The 20508-nt window shown below is 39.9% G+C and overlaps 3 protein-coding genes across 3 annotated transcripts in view; all 3 read right to left on the reverse strand.

Moving 5' to 3' along the window:
- The window catches only part of LOC111965202 (protein OSCP1-like), a 10983-nt gene extending 2241 nt beyond the window's left edge, over positions 1-8742 (reverse strand). Inside the window, exons 1-8 of the mRNA XM_023989236.1 lie at positions 8426-8742; positions 6804-6949; positions 5958-6125; positions 5786-5866; positions 5138-5241; positions 4438-4566; positions 4129-4198; positions 3648-3787 (exon numbers count right to left, since the gene is read on the reverse strand). Coding sequence (XP_023845004.1) covers positions 3648-3787; positions 4129-4198; positions 4438-4566; positions 5138-5241; positions 5786-5866; positions 5958-6125; positions 6804-6949; positions 8426-8537 — 950 coding nt within the window. The 5' untranslated portion in view covers positions 8538-8742. The remainder of the gene's footprint in view (positions 1-3647; positions 3788-4128; positions 4199-4437; positions 4567-5137; positions 5242-5785; positions 5867-5957; positions 6126-6803; positions 6950-8425) is intronic.
- A 62-nt stretch (positions 8743-8804) lies between these two features.
- Positions 8805-10535, reverse strand: LOC111965201 (cornifelin). Its single transcript, XM_023989235.1, has 4 exons — positions 10432-10535; positions 9682-9829; positions 9391-9527; positions 8805-9114 (listed from the first exon to the last, which is right to left on the reverse strand). The coding sequence occupies exons 2-4, from the start codon at positions 9791-9793 to the stop codon at positions 9016-9018; spliced, it is 348 nt and encodes a 115-aa protein (XP_023845003.1). The 5' UTR covers positions 9794-9829; positions 10432-10535; the 3' UTR covers positions 8805-9015.
- Positions 10536-11012: 477 nt separating this feature from the next.
- On the reverse strand, positions 11013-15710 carry LOC111965200 (small ribosomal subunit protein uS15m-like). The gene is made up of 8 exons (XM_023989234.2): positions 15196-15710; positions 13597-13662; positions 13441-13516; positions 13155-13203; positions 12902-12986; positions 12735-12793; positions 11837-12028; positions 11013-11550 (listed from the first exon to the last, which is right to left on the reverse strand). Exons 1-8 carry the CDS (start codon positions 15368-15370, stop codon positions 11440-11442), a joined length of 813 nt encoding a protein of 270 aa, XP_023845002.1. The 5' UTR covers positions 15371-15710; the 3' UTR covers positions 11013-11439.
- Between the last annotated feature and the right edge of the window lie 4798 nt (positions 15711-20508).

The raw sequence follows: 20508 nt of genomic DNA on the forward strand, positions 1-20508 counted from the left end.
CTTGCTGCTGACGTTGCTTCCAGAACAGTTTGATCTCGGTATGCGAGTTTGCGACTAGGACAAACTATTTTTAAACACACTAAGCGCTTCAGCACTTCGGCCTTTCTGTGAATTGTTGGCCTACTACTTCTGGCTGAATCTTGCTGCTCCTAAACATTCAGCTTCACAAATAAAACAGCACTACAGGTTGACCGCGCAGCTTTAGGCAGCAGAAATGTGACGAACTGATTGTGAAATGATCCAATACGTTTGCCACTTAAAAGTCACTAGCTCTCGAGTAAGCCATTCTACTGGCCAATGTTTGTCTTATGTGAGATGCATGGCCTAATTGGCGTTACTACTTATATCCCAGAGAGAAAGTCGCCAGCTGAACGAAGTCGAATTTCTTGCCAGGTTTCCCGGACGTAGCCATGACAGCCCACAGTAGGTGATGGCTGTGAACACCAAAAAAAGATACTGTAGAGCCTAACAACAAAAAATCTCACAAAAACTCTGTCTGACGGGTTTGTACACTATGGCCATCGAGCTCTTAGTGAATTTCGAATAAGAATAAAATTAACACCAAATAAGATAGATTTTATCTATCTACCGATCACCCAAAAAAATCAAGATAAATAGATTTAGTTATGAAATGCAGTTTTATAACTTTCTCCTGCGTAAAAACAACCAGAATCTCTCTATAATAAGCGCGAACCTCCTCTAAGTATAATTAGCCATGGAAGAGTAAATCCACAATTTAATAGAATACAACACTTGATTCCGGAAAAGTAAATTAAAATCCTCCCCACCTTCTCTTCATCATTTGTTACGTTATCGAAGTTTTATCCTATAAAATGTATTAACCAGTATTTTTCTCGCCTCCACTCTAATCAACAACATCCCGATCATGAACCAAAGTGTGAACAAAGCCAAGGCGTTTTAGAAAATGTATAATGCTATTATTATGGTGATATAAACAAAAAAACAGAAAATTAGTATATTCAACCGTAAATAATTAAATTACAAGACCTCTCTTACCAGACTCTTGAGCTTCGAAAATGAAATATATAGCATACTTTAGTGTCACTTATCACACCTCATTCTGCAGCACATCCATGGTAATCTCACAAATCTATCCTCTACATACATTATTGACACGACGACACAATCCTTGTCTGAACATTAATAAGAAGGCTCAGCACAGTTTTTCATTGTTCAATTTTCAAGTCACAATTAAATATCACATAACGCTCCCCATATATGAATAGCTAATAACCACTAAAGGACTACTTCCTTGGTACTCTAGATGTATGAGAAGACGTAACCCTTCACAGCTGCAAAGGCCACACCATCTTTGCAAACACTCAAGGAATCAACCATTTATGGCTATCGCTCAGATAAGCACCACCTCCTCCAAGTAAAATCACAGAGACGACCACTGTTTAGAGCTTACTCAGTCTTTAATTGTGTCCTATACTTATCACATTCCCACAGAATATGAATGCTCCACCGTACCATGCTCACGCGGTCATTATGACATTGGTTCGCCTCAATTTCCTTCTCATATGTGGACCTTTCAGTCAGGCATAAGCTCAAATCTTCGTTTTCATATAAGACTCAATTTATTCTTGTTCTCTGATATTGGATCTGAGTATTCTTTAGTGCTGTTGACACTCCAATCGGTGCGCATGTGGCCTTTTTACTGAAGAGTGCTTCCGTCTGCCACTCTAACCATAAAATGCCTGATTGTTTGGTGCTGCAAGTGTTGTCCCGTTGAACTTCTCCATCTGTCACAGAGAGCTCTGTCACCGTCACCGTCGGGTTAATGGTCCCTCCCGACAAAAATCCCTTCTCCCCCATTGCTCATTAATGCCGATCGGCCAGCTCTAGGAAAGTCTGTGGGTTCTAAACTTCTCTCATTAAGAATGATGGAGGCCACTGTTTCTTGGGGACCTTCACGCGAATATTTTTTTGTGTTACCCTTCCCAGATCTGTAGTCTCACCACATCCTGTCTCTGAGCTCTACGGACAATTCTCGACCTCATTGCTTGGTTTTACCACAGCCTTTACTGTTGACCTTTATAACAGTAGACAGGTGTGTGCCTTTCAATCGTTCATTGAATTGAATTTACCACAGGTCGACTCCAATCAATTGTAAAAAGCATCAAGATATCAATAGAAACAGATCACGGAATCCAATTTCGAGTCTCATAGCAAAGGTCTGAATACTTATTAAAATAATGTATTTTTTTGTATACATAAATCAACATTTCAAAAAAAAAAAACATTTTAGCCACATTTTCTTTAAAACCCATTTAACTTGTAATTATGGCTTATTTGTGTAAGATGACGTGAAACATTTAATTTAACCATTTATAGAATGAGCTGTAAAAAAGTTAAAGGTTGTTTTGCGAATAGTTTCAAATGCACTGTACTATAGATTTGAAGAGAACCAGTTGAAAGAGTTCTTCCCCACTGGTCACTGCAAAATAACACCATTTTATTTTCTGAACTTCCACGTTTACTATAAAATGGCATCTCTAGCTAATGGAATGAAGAATAAACCGTGAATACAGAGGTAGTGCAGACAATGTGACATCTCTAGCTATATCACTGGTGTATCACTAAAAACAACGGGAAACAAAACATGCCAAAACAGAGATCTACCAGAAATTGTCTTTAAGAAACTCTCATTTTCGTGCTGTGTTTTGCTGTGTCTTGCTACGGATGCACTTATTATGAACAAACCCCAGTCAGTAAGATGTGGATAGATGTAAGTGTCAGTAGTTCCCTTTGTGCGACCAACCACTAGACTTGACACTCGACTCTGTGACATAACAGTAAATACCTAGTAAACAAACTGCAATTACAAGACTAATTAGCCCTCTTCATATTAAGTGATTATTTTGCATCATAATTTCAACCTTACAGTCCTTAGGAACACTGTCGCCAGATGATTCTCAAATTATCATTTACACTTCCCTTCCTTGTGCATTTTTCCAGACAGATAGTTTCCTGTTACATAACACTCTAATACCTACAGTGATTTTTAACACTAGTCTAATTTAACAYAATTCAAAAATCAGGTTCAGTTCGTTTCATCATGTTGTGAGGAGTACTGTTGTAATTCCTTTTTGAATGTTTTTTTATTTACMCCCCCCACCCCAATTTTGTGACATCCAATTGGTAGTTACAGTCTTGTCCCATTGCTGCAACTCCCATACGGAATCGGGAGAGGCGAAGGTCGAGAGCCATGCGTCCTCCAAAATAACAACTCGCCAAGCCGCACTGCTTCTTGACAYGCTGCTCGCTTAACCTGGAAGCCAGCTGCACCAATGTGTCGGASGAAACATGTCAGTGTGTGTGCGYCTGGCCCACCACAGGAGTCGCTAGAGCGCGATGGGACAAGGACAACCCGGACGGTCAAACCCTCCCCAAACGACGCTGGGCCAATTTTGCACAGCCTCATGGGTCTCCCGGTCGCGGCCGGCTGCGACACAGCCCGGTATCGAACCCGGATCTGTAGTGACACCACTAGCACTGCGATGCAGTGCCTTAGACCACTGCGTCACTTGGGAGGCCCGATACTGTTGTAATTCCATATTTAAATGTATCCACAATGACACATAAATACAACAAAACAATGCTCATAACATAAGAGGACTTACTCTTCTTCCTCATCGGTRGCAAAGAGGTTGACTCGGAAGCCACTGTCTGCRTTTCCTGGTTTCTGGACTTCCATACCCCCCATTAACCTGGCCAACATGTTCAGCTCCTCTTTGGCCAGGGGGTTTGGAGCTGTGTTGATCTGTATACACAGTGAAGGTGCGCATAATCATTAACATAAACACATGAATTGCATGATTTAGCTGTTTAGGGAATTTCCCATTGAATTTAAGGCTGGTTTCCATTACATTTAAGGCTTAATTACAGATGAAGCTTAGTCCGACTTGGACAAATTGTCCTTACTATAGCCTAATCAATGATGAAATATCACAGATATCAATACTATTTTGACCCTTTGTCAAAATATTATATTGTAGGACATACAGTAACATGACATTTATGAGCAAAAATGCAAGGCCTTGCAGGATAAATGCCTGTAAGAAAATAAATACAGCATAGTGATTAAGCAAAATTCCAACTCACCGACTTTTGTTGTGCAGAGTTTTTGGATGTCCCTGACATGTGTGTTTCTACCGGACGGCTTACACTGTACCTGTGGGTAAACAGAAGCCAAGCACTTGACAAGCTGAAATACAATGTACCATCACGGGGGAGGCAAATAAACCTGTCACTGTGTAAATTATTCACAAAAMAATTTGCAGTGACTTTGAGCTACCATGTTGATTTAGGCCTACAGTATTTGACCATTGACCACAGTAGAGAATTTAGTAGTCTCAGTGGGGGTAAGTGCAGAAACGTCAATGGTTGTCAATAGTGTGGAGCAGCACATACATGTTAGTGCCCAGCTTGATGACCCTCTCTCCAAACATCTCAAAGGAGCCCTCGCGGAGAACACTGGTGTAGTTCCCACCGTTACGGAACTGCAGTCTCTTCACCTCTTCGCCATTGCAGCTGAACATTCTGATGGTAACAAAAAAATACTTTTAACATCATGAGGCAACTGATCATTTCCTAAAGATAATTTCCCAGAAGACACGTCTAAAAATACAAAGAGGATACTGTTCAAGATGGACCTTGTCTCAGACGTTTAGCTAAGGGGTTGCAATGTACTTGTAACAGAGTGGTCACTAGTCTGACATCATCTGTCTACACTTTCACATTGTTCAATCTCAAAATTCGCCACGTGAGCTTAAGTTCCTAAAACACAATAAATGAATTAAGCACAGCTGCACTCGATCCCTTGGCAAATAGAGCTGTGCTAAAAGCAAGCTTTTCTAAATTTAGATAGCTGCTCGTTCAACACCCTCAGTAATGCAATTACCTGCAGATACGCAGGTCTAAATTAAGCCGACGTCTGCAAAAGGAAAGCAAGTAGATGCCATCAAAAAGCACAAAACACAGTAAAAAAACTAAACAATGGATACTGCCATATTCAACGCATCTAATAAAATTGAGATTTTSCTCTATTGCAACAAACTTGGCTTGGTTGGATTCCATGTTATTTGGGTGTGAACAATTATAGCTGTGGTACCTGATAAGTCCTGGGATGTGTGTTCCGTGGGGCACAGGACCTGAGATCGGGAGGACAAAACGTCCGTTGGAATTCTGCACTTTGTCTTTGAGGAAGATGGACACCTGCAAATGCAGGTGAGCAAAACGTAGTGATAATTGTGTAACRCTTTGTATAATCTGTCATGGACAGACAACTAAAACATAAATGACACCATAGATCTGTCCTGATACAACGGGATGCGTGAGATAACGAGCAGCATTAGTTCCGGTGCTTTTGACAAATCAAGATTTTGCAGGTGTTAGCATCTGACCAATTACGCAAGAATTTAGTTCAGGGTTAACCGAGATTACACTGTGTATAATTCATTATGATGGGGTTATAATGCATTGTAAAGGGATAGTTCACCCAAATTACAAAATGAAATACTGGTTTCCTTACTTTGTAAGCAGTCTATGGAMAAGTTATTACAGCAATTCATCCTTTGGTTTAGCTTCCTGGTTTAGCACTGTTTTCAAATGCTAACGTTTTAGCAGTTGACACAAAGTCATGCTACTATTAACATTTTTAATCTCTGAAACCCATCAAAMGATGCCACACTCCCCCTTCCCAACACACTCATCCTCTGTTGAAAAAGTTAGACAAACTTCTGCGAGATCATGAACTCACCCTTATGTGCATGTCTTGAAAGAAGATGAGGAGCGTTTGCCGGATGAGCTGAAATTCGCCACTAGACAAGGGTGTGTACATCTATAAATAAGAACACAAAACATGCAGTGAATAAGAGATCACACTGAACACTCAGCGGAGGTTTGAGCAATTGAAGGGAAGTTTATTKTACCTCTGTGAGCTGTCTGTATGWCTCGTCAACCTGGCTGAGAATGCTTGGGGTGTCCTTCACAAAATCCTTGATGGCATCCATATGGTTGAAGGACACAAGGAGGATATCTTTGGCCCGCGGGCAGAGGAGCACCTGGTACTTGAAGGCCATGGTCATCAAGTCATACAGYTGTGTGCATGAACAACAGTCATATGGATGATGATGGGTTACTGTTATGCTCAAAAATATCTGCTGCCAGTTCATAATGTACACCAGATGGAGCCCTCAGCATACTTGCACAAACTAGGATTATGCTCTGCAGGTGGATTTATGCAACATTTAGGTTTATAACCAGAATTAATACTTCAAAATGCTGAAGATATTATGTTTGATAGCCTATATAAAACCACTTTATAAACAACAGATAGAACTCTTCAAAAATAGTCAAGCAATGATGGTGCAATAAATGATGAAAACTGTAAAAAATATAGGTCTACATGGGGTTTTAAGTGACTTGGGCAATTTCACCAAGTACCTAGGAGTAAGACAATTAAAGTGTCACTGGGTACAGAGGATGTGATTCTGAGAATGTAATGATAAAAATGGTAATGTCGTCATGACAGCTACTCAGCTGTTAGATAAAYCCCTTTCTCAGAAAGGGGATAACAACTCGATGGCCTTTCACTTCCGATAAAGGGTCCTTTAAAATCAGGGATGAAACGGACGAAAACAGACTGAAACACGGAGAGATTACACATCCTTGTCCAATAAGGAACACCTATTTTTGTTTTCTGTTGTAAAATCTTTTGAAATGTTTTGCTACAGCGTGTCCTGAACATGAACCAGGGGACACAATTCCATCCATACCTTGTCCATGCTGGCCTGGTTGATGGAGGCATGGGCCAGTCGGTCAAACACGGTCCTGAGGGTCTTCTTGGAGTACAGCTCCTGTGGCTTGAACAGCTCCTCCAAAAACGTTTTATTGAACATGGTGGTGATGATGTCATTCATAACTGGCAGAGTGAGGGCACAAGGTTGAGGTCAGGTCACATGTAGGGAACTGGAATAATGTCGGTCTGTAAAGTTAGACTCATCAAGATGGCATCATCAACATAAACATTAGGTCTTTCCAACTTAAAGACATTAGATTTTTTTTCCCACAAACAAACAAATCTGCTAAGACTGTCATTATTGGCTCTTCCTAACGTAGGCGTGCAAATTGGAAAGAGCCCATGATATAACACAGTCTTGATATAACACAGTCTTGATAGAACTGGGTCCATGTTCAACAAGTGTCTCYGAGTAAGAGTACWGATCTAGGATCAGGTCCCCCTGTCCATTAATTATAATCTAAAAGGCAAAACGGATCCTGGATCAGCACTCCTACTCAGATGTATTATGAATCCGAGCCCTGGTTTTAACTGTTGATGTTTGTAGATGTGAAGTCGCCGCCTTGTTTGTGATTATGACAACTGGGGTGTATTCATTACGGAAACTGTTAAACCAAACAGAAGCAAACTGAGCAAACAGAATGAAACGGGGAAGGACCTACCTGAATWTGTCCAATAGAAACTGGGTGGGTGTAATTTGTGGAACGTTTCAACAGGAATCTGTTCCAAAAACTTTGGAAAGTACATGGTTTGCCAACAAGCAACGCATACAAAGTAGCATGATCAGTTCACCTAGCTAATTAGCTGCCGAAAAACGTAATTAAATAGCCCACTCCCTACAACTTTGTATRCTTTGTTTGTTGGCAACCTTGTTATGAAGTTTTTGGAACAGATTCCTGTTGGAACGTTCCACAAATTATACCCACCCATAGAAACTCTCGTTTGCRKTTTCCGTTAGGAGTAAGCGGTTTTGCAACAGAATCGGCGTAATGATTACACACCTGGCAGAGTCTACCTTTAAAATCAAGAAGTCCCGTGCTCAAAGGAGTCTACCTTTAAGTAARCAGATGTGCATTCTATAGGCAAGGTTTAATGTCCACCTATTCCCAATTGCCCTAAGAAAGCAACAGCCKTTTAAACCATCAGCAGCTTGCAAAGTTATTTGATTGGGAGGTAGAAACCGGATTTCTCTGTAATAAAGCCCATGGCTGAAATCTCTACAATCTTGGGGGCAGAGTGAATGAATATCTCTGGGCAAAGATTTCATCCAGATTGTTCTACCAATGCAATACTCTGTTGGTTTCCTTGAAGGACTCAAAGCAGAGCATGTAGGTCTAGAGATGCATTGCATGTGAAACATCAAAATACCTCTCCTTCTGTCATCCTCTATCCAATCAGCTACAAGTACAATGAAGAATTTGCAGGTTAAAACACAGGCAGGGAGACAAATGAATGTACTCCAATGAATGGCAAGCAGTTTGTGAACATGACAAGGTCAGTGATTCACCTGTTGGTCAGGTAACTAGTTGAATTCTAGCCTAATACAACCAGACAGCTAAGCTAGCTAACGTTAGCTGGTTAGCTAACTATAAATGTTACCTTTCTTGGCTTTGTCAGCTGGAATATTCTGAGCTCTTAGGCGTTGATCCAAGATGTAGAGCATTTCTCCACCGAGATTAATAAAAAGCAGGGGTAGCGTCCTCGAAGACATATTTGTCGTATTGTGCTGGATAGCTAGCTAGCGAAATATCCCCTTTCTGTCTTGTTTAAGCGTATGTAAGCTTCCACTTGGTTGCCAGGTCACGAAGAAAAAGCACCAATCGGGTAGAACGTAAGCTAACGTGCAAATATTTGTWATTTTTTTGTTCACATCAGAAATTGAGACGTAACGGTTCATGATAATTTATACCTCAGTGTTATGAACGTCCCTGATACATCAGCCTGTAAATCATCCTGAAAAGGACAACATGACATTGGAAACAAGAAAAAACTGAACTTTATTGTACATATGATGTTCATACATGGTGCTATGAATTCTTTGCGCAGTACTGTTTGAGGGTAGGGGGTCAAATTTAATCAATACACAAGTTAAAATGTACATAGTATAACAATGACGATTTGTATCAACAATATGTGACATGAGGTTAATTTAACTTCCACTTGAAAATGTCTTCAATTGACTGTACAAGTCAAACGTCCCCATTYCTGATGCGAATTTCACGGGCCATCCTGCACATCTCAAAGAATCCACAGCAACAGGTCATCAACGCATCATTGCATATCGTCCCCTGTAAGAAAATATGATAATCAAATATGATGAGAATGAATCAACCAAATATTTGACAGTTCAAGTTCCTCAAGCTAGGGAAACTAGGCTACCACTAGGCTAATTTGTCAATATGTGTACTGATGAAATGGTTCCTTCCTGTCTTTCATAATAAAAGGGTTAGACTGGCTGGGACAGGAATGAGTTGCAGTTCTCCCTATTGTGCATTAAAATGACATACTGAATGCATGAATGSCTCACCATTCCTAATTTCTTTAGGCTCCTAAGGGTAACATACCTGAATCCCATAGGTCAATCTCATGTGTGTCCTCATGGCTGTCATGCCTCCTGGAACACAGGCCAGGCATGCGTTCTCACCATACTTGTTAGCTGTGTAGCAACTCAATGCTAGTGGGCAGATGAAGCCCAAGGCACCTGTATGACAAAATGTTACCTTATTGTAAAATCCAAAAAACAGGAAACACGTTTTACTTGAAACAYTTGAGAACCATTAAACCCTATGGTATGGAACCAGGTAGGCCTACTTAGTGATGATATTTAAGGTCTTATAATTTGTCTCGATACTCACAGACTAGGATGTCACTGCAGCAGGAGCACAGCCCAGTGCTCCACTCGCCTGTCTGCACATTTGTCCCATAAGAGCCAGCTCCTGGCTGGTGGGTGATGACTGGGTTCGACATGTCAATCAAATGGGGTCAGCTTCAGTCACCTAAAAACTAACCACATCCAACAGTGAGCACAGTGGTTGAAGTTTGATCATTTCCCCAATACAGCTATAAAACAAAACTAGCAGTATGTTAACTGTTGTGGGATGGGAAATGTTCATTGTTGTTTTTTTCCTTCCTTCGAGATAATTGCATAYAGGAACGTTCACATAAAAGTTCCATACACTGGTACTCAAGTAATTTTCTTTGGTACTCAAGTTTATACACAGGTCCATTCATACCCTGAACCACCATCTTACTTCATATACTGCAACCCTATTATGTATTGCATTAGGTTTTAATATAATTGCATATGTAAAATGGGATATTGTTGTATTGGCATTTCATTAAAGACTAATAATAACTGTTATATAACTTAGGTATCATCAAAATTGTACAAGGACAAGACAAGGTGTTAAGACTCTGAGAAACTACTTCAAATACTTTGTATACTCTGGTGTACAAATATGCCAAATGTTGTAGATGTACATCATTTTTTAGTGTTTATCAGAAAGATGTAAACCTGAACATTCGAGGTAGTTTATTGATAAGTAGTTACTCTATTGTAGCTTTTTCTACATACGTGAGAGCAGAGGAAAGAGCATGTCACTCACCTATCTTGTCTCCAGCTCTGAGCATCTCCAGATCTGAGTCGATACACTTTAACAGGAAGTTGTGATACTAAAGCTGTGAACAAGCGCTGGTTACACACTCCTACTATATTTCTCAAGACAACTCTCAACAGTAGTGCAAACACAAAAATGCACAGTAGAACAGTTAGGCTGTTTAATAACCTCACCATTCCTCAGAATAATAGGTTTCAAGGTCAATTCACAGGTGACAGATTGTGAGTATAACCTTGGTTTAACATATGAGGTCGATAAACACCCAATATCTGATGTTCTGTCAGTTCTCGTAAACACGAGCTATGTTCAGGGAAGTCATCATATGATTAATCTTGCACTTCAGTTTCAACCACAGGGCGTAATGTTCTTATTTCTCATATTACATTTACATTTAAGTCATTTAGCAGACGCTCTTATCCAGAGCGACTTCATATCTTTCATTAGTATTTTAATCAGCATCAAGTAGTGTTTTATCCCTTTCAATTGGGGTAGTTACACATCACCAAACAAGTGACTATACGTGATCAAAGTGAAACACGCAACAAACAAAAAAAGAGAGCAAACAAATCTATTGTATAATCTATTTTATTAAATTAAATGATTAATTGTGGGTTTATTTGATAGTTTCAGGTCACATATCCTGAGCACATAGATATTGCCCACACCAAAACCACATATCTGCGTCACTGCATTTATTGGGCCAAATGTGGTTTGATGATGCATCAACATGCATTGGGGACAGGAAGAATGAAGACTTAGTGTACTACAAGCAATACGTTATTAATGTTTCTTATTACAGTATAGCAATACATGGGAAAATTTATTTTACATGGCCTGGTGGCATTGGTGGGTGGAGATTTCTCTTTAGGACAAATGGAATAGTCAAAAAAGAGCAAACGCCACCCACCTGAGGCACTGTGCCATGCAAAACTAATTTGCCCATTGAGCGCAAGACTGAATGCATCGAGTAAGACAGACATTGGATATTGTAGTAGTTTATTGGGTTCCKGTAGCTRCTGTCTTGGCTGGTTCTGCCAGTTTTGGGGAGGGGGTCTGCTTAATTTTCTTCCTTTGCTCCAGTTTCTGTTTCTGCACCTCTTTGAATACCTAAGAAAGGACACAGTCATATAAACCTACGGCAAAAAGYCCAACAACAATGACAGCAAAATTATAAAAGTCTTCAACTTTGCCTTGACTTTTACATTRAGTCATGCATTAGACTATTGGTAAAAACCATGGTTCAACACCCTGTAYACAGCAGAAAGATTAACAAGAAAATTGCTAGTCTGGTCCCAGATCTGTTTGTGCCGTCTTGCYAACCATACAGTACAAACCACTCTGGGAYCAAGCTAGAAAATTGCACTAAATAAGAGAATGGAGTTTTGTTGTGTACCTTTATGCACAGGGCCTTCTTGGCCAGCCAGCGTCGGGTGGCATGTCTGTAGTACTCCGGGGGGAAAGTGTAGGTGATGCCCAGCTGSTGGCAGACATGTTCAAAGGCGTCGTAGCGYGTCACCCTGAGGTGCTTGAGCAGCTTCTTCCTGCGGTCAATGGCCATGAGCATCCATCGCTTGTTCGCTTTGTCCTGATACAAAGACGGGGGGCCAAAACACAGTCAGAGGTCAAATGGAGAAAAAAATATGCGTAAAGCGATAACAATATTTAAGGCTTGATTCAAACCGTGGGGCTGAAGAGCGGCACTGTAGCGCGATTGAAATGTAAAGGTAATTTCCGATTGAGCTAACTAATGCAGTGTTCACTGTGAATGACGTCTCCGCAAACACGGGAACATTGCCTTTACATTTCTATTGTGCTGTAACGCAGCTCTTCAGGACTACAGATTGAATCGAACACCTAGTCTGGGAACATGTCTTTTACATAATAGAGGAGTTGCTTTTCTTATTAAAAATAGCATAGTGATTTTGAGACTGTCAAAACCAAACTGTCTAAAAGTGAGATACAGTACAGTGACAGACTGCCAAACCTTGGCTTTAACATTTTAACATTGCTAAAGGATAGTTATATTTTGCAATATGTCTGCAAAAATGTTGGATACAATGTTACGTGTATACGTTGTGACAGTAGATTCCCAGCATGCAGCAGCACCACTACTACTCTGTCAAATGTCATGGTGGGTGTACGCACTACACAGGAAATCCTGTTGACAAACCTCACACCAGACAGGGAGGGGACCGGAAATTAAACGTGTGGAAATAATATGCATTCACGTCATGGTTACTATAGGGACTTAAAATGACACAGTCTTGCATTTAGCCTTCAACCATACAYACCTTAGTATGTTTGTGCAGGTGCTCCTGGTAGTTTCGGATTTTGGAGGTCAAAATGGCCACTAAAAAGGTCAAGAAAGGGGTTAAGAAGTGAACAAACGATTGCTGAAATAAGGTGATTCCTCAGAGGAAAAGCACGGTTGTTCACTAGGTCCAAAACAGGAACCTACCCTTGACTTCTGTAGAGCTGCGGTCAGCTTCATCCCTCCGGACTTTTGCAATCAGCTGCTCCGTTTTCAATCTCAACTTTTCGCTCTGGTGACACGAAACATGGTGGTTTGATTATGCAATATCCAGCATAGGTATAGAAAAATGGTCGTATCATAATGTAAACTATAGCAACTAACAGAGGTATACACAAACTGTAGTTACTCTTATGTAGTTATTCTTATGAGCACAATGAGAAAGGTGAAAAGAACATACATGGCTTGCTAGTTCCAGTGTCAGAAGTCTTTTGACCAGGTCATCAGCTCTGTAAACACATGATAACAGATCAGCATTAGTAAGAGATGTACTGTATAGTAGAGGTATAGTACAAACGCTGAGTATGCCTATATATTGTACAAATAAAGACATAGAATAACTATTTTAAACAGCATCATCTCATTGCTGTAGTTGTTTGGACATGGGAGAGTTGAACATACATGAGCCATGTCTGCATGACATAAAATACACTTAATTTAAGTCTGGACAAATGAAATGCACATACGTTTGAGCGAGTGGAACAGCGGCATATTCCATTTTCAGCATTGTCGGAGGAAGATCACTCAACTGACTTTGCATCACTGATGGAAATAAACTTAGACAGTAAATATCAAACATCCAAGTGGTCTTAGATCAAATAGTTGACCTAGGTCCTCCATACCTGGCTTCTTCTTTCTTATGGCACGGGTATAGTTTCTCCCAGGCTGAATGGTGAAACTCCCAATACCTGGTAAGAATTAAACAAATGATCAAACAATACATAATTACTCTTAGTCGATTGCTTTATGAACCATAGGATGGTGCCAGATATATGCCTGCAACTACACTGAGTGCACAAAACATTAAGAACACCTGTTCTTTCCATGGCATAGACTGACCAGGTGAATGCTATGATCCCTTATTGATGTCACTTGTTAAATTCAATTCAATCAGTGTAGATGAAGGGGAGGAGACAGGTTAAAAAATGATTTGTAAGCCTTGAAACGATTGAGACATGGATTGTGTATGTGTACCATTCGGAGGGTGAATGGGCAAGACAAAATATTTAAGTGCCTTTGAACGAGGTATGGTAGTATGTGCTAGGTGCAACGGTTTGTGTCAAGAACTGCAATGCATGCTCAACAGTTTTCTGTGTGTAGAATGGTCCACCACCCCAAGAACATCCAGACAACTTGACACAACTGTGSGAAGCATTGGACTCAACATGGGCCAGCAATCCTGTGGAACGCTTTTAGACACAGTCTACGCCCCAAACKAATTGAGGCTATTCTGAGGGTAAAAGGGGCGGAGGTAGTGCAGCTCAATATTAGGAAGATGTTCTTAATGTTTTGTACACTCAGTGTATGTGCCTGCATGAGAAAGTGTCTGTAAGCATGTTCAGCAGCAACATGTTTTGCAGTAAGAGTTAGGATGTCTTACTGTAAAGGTACTTGTTTTGATGTTGGCCTACATTTTGTGAACTGTCGTGCAGAGATCATAGAAACAAGAGTGGAGTGTCATGTTCTGTATACATGATCAAGAATGGTAGAGTGAGAAAAGCTGCTGCAGACACATTGCAGGGGGCCTGTGGGGAAAATAACTCTGGTTCCCACATCCTCTTCATAAAAACCACTTACTAGCAGACTGACTGATTACATGATGAGAAACGTATTAGTCATATGTCTGGGTTAAAATGGCATTAGCTTCGCACCAGTCTGGTTACAAATGATTCCATTCWTTTCAGCTGTTTAGACAGGTAGCTACTAGCTAACGTTATCACTACATTAGTATACAATAATGATCTATTTTTATGTAATCTATTTTTATGAAACCATATAGCTAGCCTAGTTAGTATACACAGGATGATAAGGACAATGGAGTAGTGATTGATGTCCCTATACAAAGCCTGTGTCACTGTATACACAAAGAGAATAACTCTTGTGTACCTGTCTATAAATGTTGTTGTTGTCCTTGTTGTGATTAGCTATCTGTACACTAGATATCCTAGATAATTGYTGCAGTGCCCTCTCCTGGCCTACCCAAGGAAGAACTGTACTCGTTACATGACTAATGGAAAAGCACTTTTTTACGAGGTGTTAAGATGATAAGTGGGTTTTCACACAAAATCTACCCATTCCGTATTTTTCAGTAAYGGTTCATTGATTCTTGCTCCGCATGTGCAGCTAGCTAGTTGACATGCATGCGAGCAAGTGCAGAAAATGAACAGGCGCGCGCATCGACAAGACGTTTYATTCCGGTATATATATATATATTTATTTACCTGTCAATACAGTCTCATTGTTGCTGTGTGAAGGCCCTGTGATGACAGAGGTTGACGTCCCATGTTTCAATGGGAGAGACGCACAGGTTCCTTTCAGCCTGGATAAAACACCACATTCTCGCAGAACGACAGATGTCGATTTAAGAGCACTTCTTAAAGCCATACTTGATAACATGGCTGATTCAGAGATTATTTGATATGTATGTCAGGTATTAATGGTCAAAATGTAACGAGTAAACAACATTTGTCCCCTACATGAGGATCGCCATTTTGATTAGACAGAACTAATCAGACGGAGAAGTCGATTCGGGAAATGAGAAGGATGCTTGAATAATCTTTCGAGGTCCTGCACACTCATCCTATTTCCCTAGTAAAATTAGCATTTGAATGACCAAAACATCACCCATAATATTTTCATGCTATTAAAATGCTCAGAATTGAAGAAATTGTACATTTTCTCTCATCTCAAACTATCAGGAAGCCCGAAAGAACAGGCTGAGTGAGCAGGGTTGCCATGTCTGCAGTTTTCCCGAAAATGGGCTACTTTGAAAACTGCAGCGGGTGAAAATGTATTGGTCGCGGGTTGCAGGTTTTTGGGCTACTTCTAAATTGCACCGTGGCATCTCTTTACATTTTTGTTTTTATTAATTTCACACTGCTACTGCTTACTATCATGCAATGAGGCAGGCTGCTACTGAGTCAGGGAGGGCCGAACGGTTGTGTGTTTTAAGCACATTCGTTTGTGTTGAGAGAGCGCTGCAGCAATCAGACATGACACGTGATGTGAGAACAACTAACTAATTAACCTGCTACATACTTTCCCCTCATAATTGTTGTTTGCCTCATTCGTTGTATCCTGACCGCCCCCCAGTCCTACACTCTTAGAAAAAAAGGTTATTTGGGGTAACATATATAATCGTTTTGCTTCTTTGGACGACATTAAAGAACACTACTAAAAAGGTGCTATATACCCAGTGAAGGCAAAKAACCTTGAAGGTTATATCCATACCCCAGAGTGTAATGTGGATTTTAGCAAACAACAGCTAAGCTAACACAGTCACACCAAACTCTGAAATGACAGCGAACTAGCTCCCTTTTCATTTMTTTTAGCGGTTTTGCATTGACATTCATATCTATAATAATGATGCTGTTGCATGATTTCGCCTGGTCATTAAAGTGGCTAGTTGACGTTCGACATGTCAACTCTCTATGGCAAGAGGGAGATCGAATTCGCATTTTGCAACATTGTTGCCGAGGTCAGTGGCAAACAGCAAGGTTCATATAAACCTGTGCTCTTGCAAACTAAATGCTAGCTAGAAGCAAGAGGAAATAATGTGTTGACAAGTTTACACTCTTAGGGTGCGTTTGTAAATTCACTCTGGCTATCTACTCCGATTCAGAGCACTCTCATCTGAGTTTGCTTGAGTGCAGAATAACTGATGAATTTACGAACGCACAACACCCGTTGAATATGACCGTTATCAGTAAACGTAGTCAAAAAAAACACAATTCATTTGTTGCCAGCAGCACAGTTAGTCACCAACGCTCCACATAACATGAAAATAGACCAACCAGCTCTGCTAGGGGGAGTAAAATGGTCAGAGTGAGGTGTTCTCTCGTTTGTGTATGGAAGTAGCTAGCGAGGTAGCCAACTTTAGCCAGTTAGCTTGGGTGCTTGACTACCTTTGTGAGGTCAGAACACTTGGATTAACCCTACTGTACGCCTAGCTTCCAGTGTACAGTCGTGGCCAAAAGTTAATTTTAACTGCCATTCTGTTTCAAAAATCAACTGCCATTCCAGCATGATGATGCAAGAGGATGGTGGTTGAAGTTGAAAATAGCCTACCAATAAGCAAATTCTGAAATTATTAAGGTAAGCAAAGTTTATTGTTTAATTCAAATATATGCAGTCAAAGTCATATGATAAACTATAGCTAGGCTAGATAGAAAAAGTTTATTAGAATTTGAGCACCGTTTGTACGCTACCATAGCTAGCTAGCTACACATGAAAAAGCTAGGCGACTTTAATCAGTCACTTTACAAGCTAGCTAGCCAACTCTTACAAATAAACATACTTTTTTATTATGGAATATGCCAAATAGTCAATGTCAGGCTGGGTCTGTAGCTCTATTAGCTTTTTACTTTTATTTTGGGATTTCAGTATGGAGTCAGATGAGGGGACTATGTTTCATGAAGCCATTAGAAGACTGTTGCTGACCTCTGTTGAATGTACATGATGGGCAGTGGGCTGACTGAGAGGAGGTATGCATCTAAATTATTTATAATACATTATGTATAATAAGTCTTGGTGATTCAATAGCCTACTTAATCATTGCATGACTTTTAACATGCTATCCACAGTATGTTTTGCTCAATCTGGCAGTAACCAACTATCATAGGCAGAGGATCTCTCTTTTGGCTGCTGCTGACAACAACAGCATGTAAGTTGTTCTTCTACACCATAAAAATTACAGTGCCTTCGGAAAGTATTCAGACCCCTTGACCTTTTTCAAATTTGGTTACGTTACAGCCTTATTCTAAAATGTATTCAATTGTTTTTTCCCCCTCATCAATCTACAAACAATACCCCATAATGACAAAGCAAAAACAGGTTTTTATAAATGTTTGCTAATTCATATATATATACACTAACGTTCAAAAGTTTGGGGTCACTTAGAAATGTCCTTGTTTTTGAAAGAAATGTAAATTTTTGGTCCATTAAAATAACATAAAATCGATCAGAAATACAGTGTAGACATTGTTAATGTTGTAAATTACTATTGTAGCTGGAAACGGGTGATTTTTTTAATGGAATATCTACATAGGCCCATTATCAGCAACAATCACTCCTGTGTTACAATGGCACATTGCGTTAGCTAATCCAAGTTTATCATTTTAAAAGGCTAATTGATCATTAGAAAACCCTTTTGCAATTATGTTAGCACAGCTGAAATCTATTGTTCTGCTTAAAGAAGCAATAAAACAGCCCATATTTAGACTATTTGAGTATCTGGAGCATCAGCATTTGTGGGTTCGATTACAGGCTCAAAATGGCCACAAACAAAGCACTTTCTTCTGAAACTCGTCAGTCTATTCGTTCTGAGAAATGAAGGCTATTCCGTGCGAGAAATTGCCAAGAAACTGAAGATCTCGTACAACACTGTGTACTACTCCCTTCACAGAACAGCGCAAACTGTCTCTAACCAGAATAGAAAGAAGAGTGGGAGGCCCCGGTGCACAACTGAGCAAGAGGACAAGTACATTAGAGTGTCTAGTTTGAGAAACAGACGCCTCACAAGTCCTCAACTGGCAGCTTCATTAAATAGTACCCGCAAACACCAGTCTCAACTTCAACAGTGAAGAGGCGACTCTGGGATGCTGGCCTTCGAGGCAGAGTTGCAAAGAAAAAGCCATATCTCAGACTGGCCAAAAAAAGAAAGGATTAAGATTGGCAAAAGAACACAGACACTGGACAGAGGAATTCTGCCTAGAAGGCCAGCATCCCGGAGTCGCCTCTTCACTGTTGACGTTGTGACTCGTGTTTAGCGTGTACTATTTAATGAAGCTGCCAGTTGAGGACTTGTGAGGCATCTGCATAGCAAATGGTCTGAGGTATGTCTGTTTTTTATTTTTAATACATTTACAAAAATGTCTAAAAAACTGTTTTTACTTTGTCATTATGGGGTATTCTGTGTAGATTGCGGATTATGTTTATTTATTTAATCAATTTTAGAATAAGGCTGTAACGTAACAAAATGTGGAAAAAGTCAAGTGGTCTGAATGCTTTCCAAAGGCAATGTATGTCTGCATAGAATTTCGTCTTCATTTTGGAAGATTAACTCATTTTTTCTTCTTCTCAGGAACCAGCTTAAACAACAACCCACACTGTACTGTTCCATAAAGACATCAGGGTTTCCATACATGAAGCAAGCGATAGCACCCTTTGGGTTCTTTAAGGAACCTTTTTTTCTAAGAGTGTACCAATCTTTACTAGAGCCATCACAGCAAGGGAGAGAAACTGAKAAATCCCAAAGTATCCCTTTAAGGGCACCACATTGTGTCTGGTAGGGTTCAAACAGACTGGGACAGTTCTGGGAGGATAAATCCAAAATTCATACTAGGCGTACTGTACATACCATTTTCAAGCAATGAGGCTAATGCAACAGATCAGAACGTTTAGCTTAACATGTTGATAAACTATTATTTCTTTACATTATAGGCGCATTAATCGTAACAATGCGCACACGGCAGTAGGCTACGCTCAAATGTTCCAAAATGCAATTAGCGGGAACACATCATTCTAAAAAGTGCACCACACATGCTAGTGGTTTCATGTGACAGATATGAAAATATATGCTCGAAATCTAAAAAGAGGGGAGATCTAAAGATGCAGCAACTAGCATTGGTTGCTGATATGACTAGGATTGTGTCTTTGCCTGCTGGACAATGAAAGAAAGTTGATCTGAAAACCAATAGAACAATAGAAAATGCCAGTTGCAATGTCATGAGGAAGTTCCCTCAACATATGGTCTGATTTTGGCTAGGCTACTTTGAAACAAGGTAAGACATGCCTCAGAAAACAAAATAAAGCATCCAGGTTTTAAACAATTCAGTTTATGGTTAAATAGTTTCAAAATGTATGCGGTGCGCAACAGCATTGGCCTTTCTTTCGCTCTTCTGACCATTTGATCTGAAAAACCTGTGCCTCGAGTTTGTCAACAGAATCAAGCCTTTAGACTTTAATATTAGTTATCCTACATTATAATTGTCAAACATGGCTGTTGTTTAGCCTATTGATGTAACTAAAAGTATTATCAAAGTTTTGCTACATTTTCCAGCGCATCCCTCATGTCAGTCAGCATCGGTGTGGACATGAGAGGCTGTAGCCAATATGCATATAACCTAGATTACACTTTTTTAAATGTAGACAAATTATTGATGCACATTCATGCAAAATAGATTTAAGTATTATTCCATTGTTTACTATTTTAAAGGATTTTTTTTTTTTTTATGTGAATTTCTGGCTCAGTTGACAGCCCCATGTATATATTTCAGTAGTAGGCTACTCTTATTAGATTTTTACATCACTGTGAATGACCTAGGTCCTATGAGTTGACCCATGTTGGCATATCAAAAAATATATATTTTAATGGTTGGTTCATATTCAGTTTGGGACGGTTTAAATTGCACTTTGGGACGATTCTGGGACAGTGATGTAAATAGTTAGTCTCAAGCTTTGTATGTAGCTAGCTAGCTATCTAACATTGGCCAGAAAGTTGAAGTCAGAGGAGAGAGAGCAGCGCAGAGGTGAGG

This window comes from Salvelinus sp. IW2-2015, linkage group LG6.1 (genome assembly GCF_002910315.2).
Source record: "Salvelinus sp. IW2-2015 linkage group LG6.1, ASM291031v2, whole genome shotgun sequence".
NCBI classification, from domain to species: domain Eukaryota; kingdom Metazoa; phylum Chordata; class Actinopteri; order Salmoniformes; family Salmonidae; genus Salvelinus; species Salvelinus sp. IW2-2015.